Source organism: Staurois parvus, unplaced genomic scaffold, assembly GCF_062004578.1.
Source record: "Staurois parvus isolate SC_StPar_1 unplaced genomic scaffold, SC_StPar_1.0 ptg000154l, whole genome shotgun sequence".
Classification (NCBI taxonomy): Eukaryota; Metazoa; Chordata; class Amphibia; order Anura; family Ranidae; genus Staurois; species Staurois parvus.
This window is the reverse complement of record NW_028317950.1, coordinates 19,998,220-20,010,551: the sequence shown is the minus strand read 5'-3', so window position 1 is coordinate 20,010,551 and position 12,332 is coordinate 19,998,220. Positions and strand designations below refer to the sequence as shown.

The 12,332-nt window shown below is 41.8% G+C and overlaps 1 protein-coding gene across 1 annotated transcript; it reads right to left on the bottom strand.

The window, feature by feature from the left end:
- Positions 1 to 3,111: 3,111 nt before the first annotated feature.
- On the bottom strand, positions 3,112 to 4,075 carry LOC149463602 (olfactory receptor 5V1-like). The gene has a single exon (XM_089675371.1). It carries the CDS (start codon positions 4,073 to 4,075, stop codon positions 3,128 to 3,130), a length of 948 nt encoding a protein of 315 aa, XP_089531497.1. The 3' UTR covers positions 3,112 to 3,127.
- Between the last annotated feature and the right edge of the window lie 8,257 nt (positions 4,076 to 12,332).

The window sequence follows — 12,332 nt, the reverse complement described above, 5'->3', positions numbered from 1 at the left end:
TGTACTTTTTTTAGGAAAGCAAAGTTTTAAAGGTCATCAGAGGCTCATACTTGGGAGATAACTTACCTTAAATAAAAAAACCCCACATAAAATGTGTGCAATGCAATCACAAAGTTATTTTCTAAAAAAGACGTTGAGAGTTCATAAACTATGATATTTATGGAGATGCTCCAAAATATATCAATTGGCATCAGTCCATGAAGTGAGTTAGTGACACATTACTAGTCCAATAGCATTCTGTTTTAAATGGCTTTTCTTCCCCCCTGTGTCTTGTTAGTGTGGCAGATTCCTACCTTGGGGATTTGTGTTTTATGTTTATCCACGTTGTTTTTGCATTATCCTAAAGAGTATTCTAAATGATTTAAGTATATTTAAAGGCAAAAACTAAAATGTTATGTATTGCAGCTTACCATTCCTTAAATGGGGTGTCTGCATTTGTTTTCTTTTTTTATCAGGCCTTTTCTCTATTTTTTTAAGTGGTTATCATGCAAATAACACACTGTCTTTGGGTGACAACGCTAACTTATTGCACTGTATCTACTGGGGAGCAGTGCTGTCACCCTAGGCTGCTCTCCTGATTTAGACTACAAACACCTCCTCCTCCTCTGATCTCAATTATATAGAGCAGTCTTTCTCAACTAGGGTGCCTTGAGGTTTCTTCAGGGGTGCCTTGGCAAAATGTCTAAAAATTGCCCAAAACTTGTATACAAGCCAGCAGGTGGAACAAGCCTGCCTTTTAGTTACACAAAGCCACAGGTCTTCATTGTGTACTATTACGACCTTCTAGCCGCCAGAGTCCTGACAACCAATGACATCATGAGTTAGTAATGAGGATGTCAGCTGCCTGCACAGCATTCTAGTTGGACCCCCCACCCCTCTCCTTCAGTGCTGGGGTCACATTTGCTCAGTGATAGAGAAAAAGTGAGGGAGAAGAGAAACATTGGAATACTAGTCAGTACCAGTGTACAAAAGTGTATTTGCTTTGGAAGAATAAATCACCTCTAATGTTGGGTGTACTACATGTGTGGATGTTGCTGCGTTATATAAAACTATTAGAATAGTTTTTCACATTTTAGAATGGGGATCCCTTTTAAAATTATGAACAATCTAGAGGCACTTTATTTTAGAATGGGGTGCCTCAGGAGTGTCCATATTTTTAAGGGGTGCCTCGGGACTGTCCATAATTTTAAAGGGTGCCTTGACTGAAAAAAGGTTGCAAAATATTGATATAGAGGGCTGTTACTTTGATAGCTGAGAAAGCTGATAACATTGTTTGAGATTTTGGTTTAGTGAGCATTGTTACCCAAGGACAGGAAGTGTGTTAATTGCATGATCCCCAGGTAAAAATAAAGGAAATACACCTGAGCATTATTCCTGAAGACATAGTTTCACCATTATCCAACTGTTGCTGGTGTGTTTGTAGTTTCTCGCTCATATACTCATAGTACAGAGATGGTTGTCTCCTGGCCCTCCTACTTTTTTACAGTGGCATAACACAGTCAATCCCATATTAAAGAGAGAAAAATGAACATATCAGAAGAGGGGCTTCGCAAAGATGTACAAAAAAAAATGTAGTCCCCTATGCTAACTTCCCCTCATTACATAGTTACATAGTTAGTCTGGCTGAAAAAAGACAAAAGTCCATCCAGTTCAAACATAGAAAAAAAAAAAGTTATAATCCTATACCTACAGTTGATCCAGAGGAAGGCAAAAAAATACCAGCAAAGCATGATCCAAAATTTACCTGCTGGGAAAAAAATTCCTTCCTGATCCCCCCGAGAGGCAATCGGATATTCCCTGGATCATCTTTACCTATAAATGTTAGTATACAGTTATATTCTGTGTATCTAGGAAAGAATCCAGGTCTTTTCTAAAGAAATCCACCGAGATGGCCAGAACCAACTCTTGAGGGAGTCTATTCCACATTTTCACAGCTCTTACTGTGAAGAAACCTTTCCGTGTTTGGAGATTACATTTCTTTTCCTCCAGATGTAAAGAGTGCCCTCTTGTCCTCTGTAATGACCTCAGGGTGAAAAACTCTACACTGAATTCACTAAATGAACCACTGATGTATTTATACATGTTGATTCCTCCTTAATCTCCTCTTCTCAAGAGAGAATAAATTCAGTTCCTCTAATCTTTCCTCATAGCTGATCTCCTCCATGCCTCGTATCAGTTTAGTTGCCCATCTCTGTACTTTCTCCAGTTCCCCAATGTTCTTTTTGTGAATTGGTGCCCAAAACTGAACTGCATATTCCAGATGAGGTCTTACTAATGATTTGTACTGGGGTAATATGATATCTCTCTCTGGAGTCTATACCTCTTTTAATACAAGAGAGGATTTTGCTCACTTTAGAAACCGCAGCTTGGCATTGCATGACTAAGCTTGTAATCTACCAGAACTCCCAGATCCTTCTCCTCCATTGATGCTTTTATTTAAAGCACACAGCCACTCGGTTCTTCTTTTTTTTAAAGGCCTTTTAGCCCAATTTTATTTAAACGAAAGTTCAATAACATGCTTCCCACGCAGGGGTATCCACCATCAAACAAATGCAACAAATATTCAGCCTCCTGGCTTGTACACAGATTTACGTCTGTCTCCTGCAGACTCTTTCCAAAATGGGTGTTTCACACACAGCTAGCCACTATTACACGGCTACTCTGGCTTCCACCTCTCCTTGGTGAAGCCCACCTGACTCCAAGGCAGTGACCTCCTGTCTGCCGGGGTGGAGCCCAGAATCATGGTTAGGCCTCTACAAAAAGGCCTGCACACACCTGAGCAATCAGTGTGCTGGCTGCTTTCAAAACATTGACCCAGGATTGGAGATTTCATCCCTCCCAAATCTCTTACAAATCTCCAGGCCACAGGTCCCAAAACGGGCTTTACAAACCAAAGAGGAAACTGATAAACCAGTTTCTTCTGCATTAAGAGAACTGCCTGGAGCCCCTCAACCTGTATAGTTGAGAATCCTGGGTTATCACCGTGATTTTCACCGTGGCAGGATACCGCACTGCCACAATATATATATTTATATATATATATATATATATATATATGGATTTTCACAATAATTTTCTAAACTTAATTTTAATTAAATAAACAAAAATCAATGCTTTTCATAGTTATTTATTTTAGTCTGTGGATTTTCAGTGCATTTTTCAGAGCCTGTTTTACTTCTCTGTTTCTCAGGCTATAAATTATTGGGTTCAACATTGGGGTCATGATCGTGTACAGTACGGCCACCATCTTAACATCCTTACCTATGGCAAAAGTGGTGGATGGCCAGATATAACTAAATATGCCACTTCCATAATACAAGGCTACAACTATAAAATGAGATGCACAAGTTGAGAAGGTCTTACACCTTCCCCGACTGGTGCTAATCTTTGTAATTGCAGTAATGATCCGGATATAGGTCAAAAATATAAATATGAGTGGACCAAACCCTGCCACAACCACCACAATCAGGAAGAGAGCCTCACCAACTTGTGTGTTGGAACAGGACAACTTGAATAGGGGGGTGACATCACAGAAGAAGTGATCCACCTTGTTGGATCTACAGAAGTTAAGATGGGATATTGAGATTGCTTGGACTATTGAGTTGACAAAACCACTAATCCAACAGGCAAAAACCATCTGAAACCGAACTGTAGTGTTCATGATAAGGGTGTAGTTGAGCGGGAAACAGATTGCTACATATCTGTCGTAAGCCATGACTGCTAAGGTATAACACTCCACTACCATGAAAAATTGGAAGAAATAAAGTTGGGTAATACATTCTGTGTAGGAGATGGACCTCTGAGCTGTGACCAATATAAACAAAAGTTTGGGGACGGTGGCAGAAGACAAAAGGATATCAACAATGGCAAGGTTAGCTAAGAGGAAGCACATTGGTGTGTGTAGTCGTTTTTCAGAGGAAATCACACTTAGGATCACTATGTTCCCAACCACAGTGACGAGGTAGATGCCAAAGAATACTAAGAAAAGGTGTATCTGTGGATCCAAAGAATCCGAAAGTCCAACAATCAGAAAGGTAGACACTGAAGTTTGGTTATCCCATCTAGAGTTCTCCATTGAATAACAACTAAACTATAATAAAAAATACCAAACAAAAATGTAAATAAGTAATTTAATGCAACCATAAAATATGAAAATAAATAAAGGAATGTAACGATTAGATGTTGAAAACTGCATTTTAAATTTGTTGCTCAGCAAATGAAAATAATTTGTCCAATAATTCAAAAGTTATATTTGTAAAACTCAAGTTTGAATTTGAATTGTAACACCATGCAGACTAATCAGAGTTAAGGAAAGAAAAACACATTTTTTTCAAAACAAAGGGGTCCAGGTATAAAGCAGTTAAAAAAAAAAATACAACAGCAGAGAAATATTAAAATAAATGTATGTGCGTGTGACAAAAAAAAGTCAAAAAAGTGACCCATCATGTGACCTTTCAAAATAGTTCTATAGGCCTCTCCTGCAACCATGGAGTTCTTTTTGCTGTGTTAAACGGAGAAAACTCTGTGACATGCTGCAAACTTCACACTTTGTGAATGGGCTGCAAAATGTGGGCTGCAGAGTGGAGAATTACTGCAGTGTATAATAGATATCCCCTTCTCTGTTACAAATGGGACCCATAGTTTGACAAACTATGGATGGTAGGTTTAAGCATCTGTTCAGTCATGCTTTTAAAACATCATATGAACTAATCACTTGTGTTAGAAACAGGAAAGAAACACGCTGAGATGCAAAATAATTTTCTTTCTTAAAATAGCCAACAGGAACAAATTATTTTCTGACATATTTCACACTAGGCACAGCACTTTGTCCAACAGAAAGCGCTGTGCCTAGCTTGAAATATGTCAGAATAGAATTCATTCCTGCTGGCTATTTTAATAAATAAAAATTATTTTGCATCTTTGTGTTTGGCATTCCTGTTGCTGATACAAAAAAAAAGTTCATAGGGCGCTTCTGCGTATTGGGCCTTCATATGCTGAGGCTTATAAGTCACTGTCCAAGTGGTAGCTGGGGGGAGCATTAAGGCAGCACTTCTGAGAGTAGAAGCAAACTCTGACAAGAAATATGAAATATGAAGGCAAGTACAGCACACCAGTGGTTTATTAAGAAATACGGTTACAAGAAGTTGTACTACAATAGGCTCATTCTATATCATTTCTGGCAGGGCTCCTGTCACTGTCTCTCCTCTTGCTGTACCGGCCAGCAGCTGGAGGGGGAGTTTGGAGTCAAGATGGCTGCCATTCTTCCGGGACCACTGTGGAATACACGCAATTGACATCAGGAAGGGAGCGGCGACGCGTTTCGGAGCAATGGCTCCTTCTACAAGACCTAAGCTCCAGGGTTACAGAGCCATCTTAAATAGAGTAAATGGGCAGAGAGGCGGTGGTACATTGGGAAGTTGGGCAGTACAAGCAATTGGATAGACAGCGACAGTGAATGGCAACATGTCAATAGTCACAACATTCATATCAAAATATTACAGATTGCAGCACATAATAGTATGAAAAAGTAGGAAGTAATTTCATACTGTCGCCAGTGTTGAGGCGACCAGGAGGGGAGCACTTTTTATGGACTACATAATACATATAAAAGGATACATATATTAGTTATAAAAAGTAAACAAAAACATATGTTTCTATGTATATGAGCATAAAAATGTTGCTATGGAAAAACCAAAATAAATATAAATAAAAACTAAATCATGATAAAAGTAAAATTAAAAGAAATACATGCATCAGAAATACATCTGGTAATAAAGTAATTGTTAGAACTTGTCTCATGATGTCTTATATTTAAAATAAATGTATACCTATTGATATACATTTGTTTTTGACAATTGATTAGACAGTGGGTCACTTGTATCCAGGGTATTGAGTGAGCTTCTTGAATGGATGTGGTGTTTTATATTTTTTATGCCAAGTACCTTTGTGAGTATAAGATATTATTTTTAACAGCTTAAAGAAGAACTATAGGCAAATTATTTTTTTATTTTGATAGAGTAAGGGAAGGTTGACTAGCATGCGTTCCATGAGAAGGAAGCACGCAGCTCATTTAGTCCAACAGAATACCCCTAGCAACAGGTGGCAGTGGATATGGTTTTCTATTGCAACTATGCATAAGCTCATCCCCAAATCAGTGACGTTCATAATCTACTCCATGGGGTGCCCTTAAAGATCATCACTGTCCAGTCCCACACAATGAGGGTGAGCAATTATTGGCTGGGAACGGAGGGACAGATCAGCAATTCAATTTTTTAGTCACTTTGATGATGTCAATAAGGCTGCTAATATAATATACCATTACGTAGGCCATCTTTACACATGTATATTTATACTTGGGTTTTTATTAATGATATGCATTTTTACCTAAGTATTTATATTTAAATTTATTTTATTCTGTCTATTTTACCTGCGGTGGTCAGGTTGCCTATCCATGAACTGATGACATGTTTGCACGTTCTTACTATCTATATGCATAGAGTATGAATATAAGTCTGTGTCCCCTTTAAAAAAACTCCCTCCCCTTTCTCCCCACCCCTGATGGCAGGTGGACTATGGGATTCACACATCTTATTTAAGGAGTTTGAGTTCTGTAGGACATCAGCCTTTGGTCTGAGGGACAGGGTCCCCAAAACCACCACCTTGTCTCCAGTTGGAGGTGGAGAGTAGTCTACATTATATGTTTTTGCAACCACATGCCAATTGATCACTTGGTTTGTGAGTATTACCTTTGTCTCTTATATTTTTTAATAAATTGTTTTAGGGTTTTGCGCCCTCTTTTTTTTTATGTTCCTGTGCAGTGTTGGATTTCCCCAGTCTGAGAAGAGCTGCACCGCCATTTCTTTCCAGTCCTGGTTGTGAAAGGTCCATGGGATCACACTTAGATTGAATGTGTCCATTTCTGAGCGCCAAGAGTCAAGTCTGACAATTTTTTCACTTACAGTACTTTCAGTGATTGAATGAAAAGTGTCCCTTGTGCTCATGGCTGCTGTATTACATGAAATCTTCATTCCTCTGCCCCCCAGCTGTGATGCGGGGGTTAATATGAGCAGCTGCACCTATCACAGACTTTCATCAGTAATGTGGACTATGCCTGCCCTTTCTAACCCCTCCTCCATTCAAAGAAGATGTACTATTGATTCCCACAATGAAAATTGCTCTATGAATGCAGGACGGGTGGATGAAAGGTTCACCTCCTCCATTCTTAGAGTACTTTTCTTGTAAAATAATGTTTATTGAAATTTTGCATAAAATACAAGAAAGAAGGAAGCAATACAAGTAGGTAAACACGTGCCATTAAAAGGACTATACCATATCAACTCAAAGTCTATAGAACAAATGCCCTATAGTATATGAAGAACAAAGGTTCCAGACCGTGTGTCAAATAACCAGGTAGGATACAATAAAGGAAAAGTCCACCACCGCCCTCACTCACAAAACCCACTATTTCATAGGGCAGTCTTGAATGAAGAATATTCATACGGGTTGTAAGGGACCGCCCGGCGGTACCTCTAGCAATCCACTGGTCAAGTGCTTCCAGAGCGCGGAGTCTAAGTCCCAAAGCACTTGTTCACCAGGGCCCCTGATGGTGGGGATGGACTTGGAGCGCTCCGAGACCAGGTCGCGACTACTGGGCACACCCACCAATGGTAGAGGTATCCGCCGAGGGCTCCCGCAGAGTAAGAGCCTGATGTGAGGAGGTCGGGTGATCCCGACGGGATGGATGGCTGAGCAGGTGCAGGGTCAAACAAGCCGGGTCGGGAACCGTGGGGTCTGCGAGGTACAAAACAGCGGGCAGAGAATAGTCGGGTCACACGCCAGGTCAGCAACAGTAGATCAGAACAAACAGGGGGCATCCAGGAGAGAGGTCAGGCAAGCCAAGGGTCAGGGCAGGAGAGTACAGCAATGTCAAAGCAATCCGGGTCAGCAACTTATCCAAAATACAGGTACACAGATCAGGGAACAGAAAGGGACCAAATGGCAACCAGTGACAGCTCAGGGCGATTTAAATACCGCGCCCTGCGCTGTCATTGGTGCCCGGCGCGCAGCCGCCACGGCTGGCCCGGACCTAGTGCCCGCATCCCCGTGCGAGGCGGCTCACTGTGCCTTCGCCGGGACCAGCGCCGCGGCGATCCCTGACACGGATACTTTGAGACATAATGAGAAGATGACTAAATGCAATAAGTGGAAATCAAACTACGGGTAATACCTGTAGCGCAACCCCAGCAGGAGCTGCTTGGTAATTTGGGTTCTCTGTTCTGTGCCTTGACTCCAAGAACACCCTTACCCCTCTGACACACTTGGTTGAATGAATGTTACTGCAAGCACTTAAAAAAACACTAACAAACATACCTCGGCTGGGAATTGGCACCAAGAAATAGACATAAGACAGTTTAGTGGCAAATTAACTCAATGTATTGGTACGGATTAGATTAAATGGTGGTTTGAGCATAAAAGAAAAAACACAAAGTAAGTTCAGACACAGTCCGCTACACAGTATAATCACTATGCCAAGGTAACTTAGAGCAGAGTTCTGTACCACTAGACTGGGATTAACACATGAATTAGCAAAGTCATCGATAAACTTTTCATATAAGCATTAACTACAATGTAAATAATAATACTATAACTAGTCTAAAGTTCACTCTAGGAGAATGGATAGGATAGGGTGCAATGTTCTGTGAGAGGTACCTCTTTGCATAAGCAATAGATAAAGGTCTCTGTGTATCAGCTGTAAAGGGGCAGTCTTTAGTCCTAACTGTTCAGCCGGCTAGCGCTGGGACCCATTTTACTATTGGTGCACCTGAGAATAATCCCAGTCAAGTCGCAGGCAACAATAAGGCCACTAAATGGTCAGTTCCTAAAGGACTCAGTCTCTTTTGCAGCAGATAGTAAATCCCCACAGCAGCAGTTCACCGGTTCCTGTGATACTGCAGCCCACCATCCAGTCACACACAGTCACACACAGAAATTAGTCCACTCTCTGCTCTGCACTCAGGTCAGTGTGTGGTGCACACTGGACAGCTATGTGCACTCTCCAGTCCCTCTCATGGATAAACTAAGCGGTGTCTTGTCCCCCCCGTCTACCTGACGAGGTTTAATGCCCCATGCACACTGGGCATTTAGCCCTGGTACAAGGGGCTCCACATTTAGCTGTGGGTGGAAGGCAAAAATGCACCTGTCTTTGAGAGGCTGACAGATTATTTATGGCAGTATGCGACCACAGACGAATGTCCGGAATGCAAGAAGTCTGCCTTTTGGGCATTCATTCCTGGGTGCATACTGTCTTGAAAGTTAGAAATGCTAAGTGCATGGTCAGGCCCCATCCAGCTGCAGCAGTTGTCAGCCTCTCATAGATATGAACAGGTTGCCAATATCGGGGCTAGATGGTGTATGTGCGTCTTCTGCCCGTATCTAAACTCCAGAGCCCCGTGCACTGGGTCTAAATGACCAGTATGCATGGGGCCTAAGTCTTCATTTCAGAAACCTTACATCTGAAGAGCAGTTTTAAGTGCATGTATAAAAGGTTTATTTAATGCCCACCTGAAGTTACAAAAATGGATATATAAGATATGGACATAAGTCAGATATTGTACTAACAACCTCCAATGTCCTCAAAAGTATTTAAGAATGATATAAGATCCAGAGGCCAAGCAGTGAAGTTTTTTACCATAAGTGGAAGATGCTCTGAGCTTTTTTTGATTTAAGATCAGCCTATCAAAAAAGTTATTGTGCACATATTTGACACTTGGTAGGATATTGGCATTTTGCACATTGACACTTTGGTGCTATTGGTTAGCACAGTTGGCCATGTTCATAATATTCTGAACTGTATTTGATTACCATAGAAAGATAATTGCAGAACTTTATGAATTGTAGTGGCTGTTATTGGTTATCACAGAAGGATATTTGTGCATACTTTTATGAATTGCACTGCATACACTTTGAAAGATTTGATTTTGCACCTTGATAATATGTAATATTAACATTGCACTCAGGCGCACTTGTTCACATTTGTGTATTACTATTTTTGTTTATTTATATGGTTTATATTTTGTTGGTATTCTACATCCAGTAGGATGTTTCTGATTTTGATTTGATTTTATTCAGGTAGCTTTTACTGTATCTTGACAGTATTGAAATAGGAGTGCTTTGTTCAAGCATGGGAGAACAACTGGGGGAATCAATGGTGGAGAAGGATCTGGGAGTTCTGGTAGATCACAAGCTTAATAATGGCATGCAATGCCAAGCTGCGGCTTCTAAAGCGAGAAAAATCTTCTCTTGTATTATAAGATGTATAGACTCCAGAGAGAGAGATATCATATTACCCCGGTACAAATCATTACTAAGACCTCATCTGGAATATGCAGTTCAGTTTTGGGCACCAATTCACAAAAAGAACATTGGGGAACTGGAGAAAGTACAGAGAAGGGCAAACAAACTGATAAGAGGCATGGAGGAGCTCAGCTATGAGGAAAGATTAGAGGAACTGAATTTATTCTCTCTTGAGAAGAGGAGACTAAGGGGGGATATGATCAACATGTATAAATACATCAGTGTTTCATATAGTGAAGTCGGTGTAAAGTTATTCACCCTGAGGTCATCACAGAGGACAAGGGGGCACTCTTTACGTCTGGAGGAAAAGAAATTTAATCTCCAAACATGGAAAGGTTTCTTCACAGTGAGAGCTGTGAAAATGTGGAATAGACTCCCTCAAGAGTTGGTTCTGGCCAGCTCACTGGACTGCTTTTTAAAAAAGGCCTGGATTCTTTCCTGGATAAACAGAGTATAATTGGTTACTGACATTTATAGGTAAAGTTGACCCAGGGAATATCTGATTGCCTCTTGGGGGATCAGGAAGGAATTTGTTCCCCTGCAGGAGCAAATTGGATCATGCTTTGCTGTTTTTTTTTTTGCCTTCCTCTGGATCAACTGTGGGTATAGGAATATACATTTTATTTTAATGGTTGAACTGGATGGTCTTTTTCGTTTTTCAACCAGACTAATTATGTAACTATGTAAGAAGGAATGAAGGGCATACTATATAGCTGGGTAGGCAAACTTTTAGAGGTTGAGATCTATCTGGACAACAAGGAAGATATCAAAGATCCTTGGGGGAGGGGGCAACACCCTATTCTTAAAAAACAAACTATAAAGCCCCCAATAAAGCACACATAGGGGTTGATATACTAAAGGCAAATAGGCTATGCACTACAAGTGCACTGAAAGCGCAGTTGCTCTAGATCTAAGGGGAACATTCAAGGAAAATTAAAAAACAGCATTTTTGCTTGCACATGATTGGATGAAAGAAATCAGCAGATCTTCACCTTGTTTCAGAGCTTCCCCTAAGATCTAATGCAACTGCACTTGCAGTGCACTAGATATACTGTGTACTTCAAGTGCGCTTGCAGTGCACTTGAAGTACACAGTATATCTACCTTTAGTAAATCAACCCCATTGTGTGTCACTGTGGTGTGCTCTGCCTCCCTTCATGTCATAACCCCCACTCCACAGGAGTGTACTTTGCACCCTTCCACAGCAGTGTCCTCTGCCCCTCTACACCTCCGCACACAGTAGTGTCTGAGGCCCCCCCTTCACATCAACCTCCCTCCCATGCACACTGTAGAGTTCTCTGCCCTCCCCCCCATAACAGTGTCCTCTGCCTCTTCACATCACTCCCCCAACTTAGTGTCCTCTGCTACCCACCAAAAGAAGTGTCTTCTGCTCCTTCATATCATAATTCCCCCCTCACTGTAGTGTCCTCTGCCCCTCTGCTCTCCCCCAAAAACCAGTGTCCTCTGCCCCCTTTACATCACCTCCCCCCCACTGTAGTGTCTTCTGCCCCTCTGTCCCCCCATAGAAGTGTCCTCTGCCCCCTTCACATCACCTCCCCACCACTGTAGTGTCTTCTGCCCCTCTGTCCCCCCATAGCAGTGTCCTCTGCCCCCTTCACATCACCTCCCCCCACTGTAGTGTCTTCTGCCCCTCTGTCCCCCCATAGCAGTGTCCTCTGCCCCCTTAACATCAAGCTCCCCCCCCACTGTAGTGTCCTCTGTCCCTCCCCCAAAGCAGTGTCTTCTGCTCCCCGTCCCATCATACTCCCCTCCTCATTGTAGTGTCCTCTGCCCCTCCCCAAAAAGCAGTGTGCTCCACCCTCCTTCACATTGCCCCCCCCACTTAGTGTCCTCCGTCCCGTCACCCCCCCCCCCACTGTAGTGTCCTCTACCCCCTCTCAGTAGTGTTCTCTGCCTTCTTCTCATCCCCCCCACTGTACTGCCTCCCCCATAGCAGTGTCCTCTGTTCCCTCCCCCACA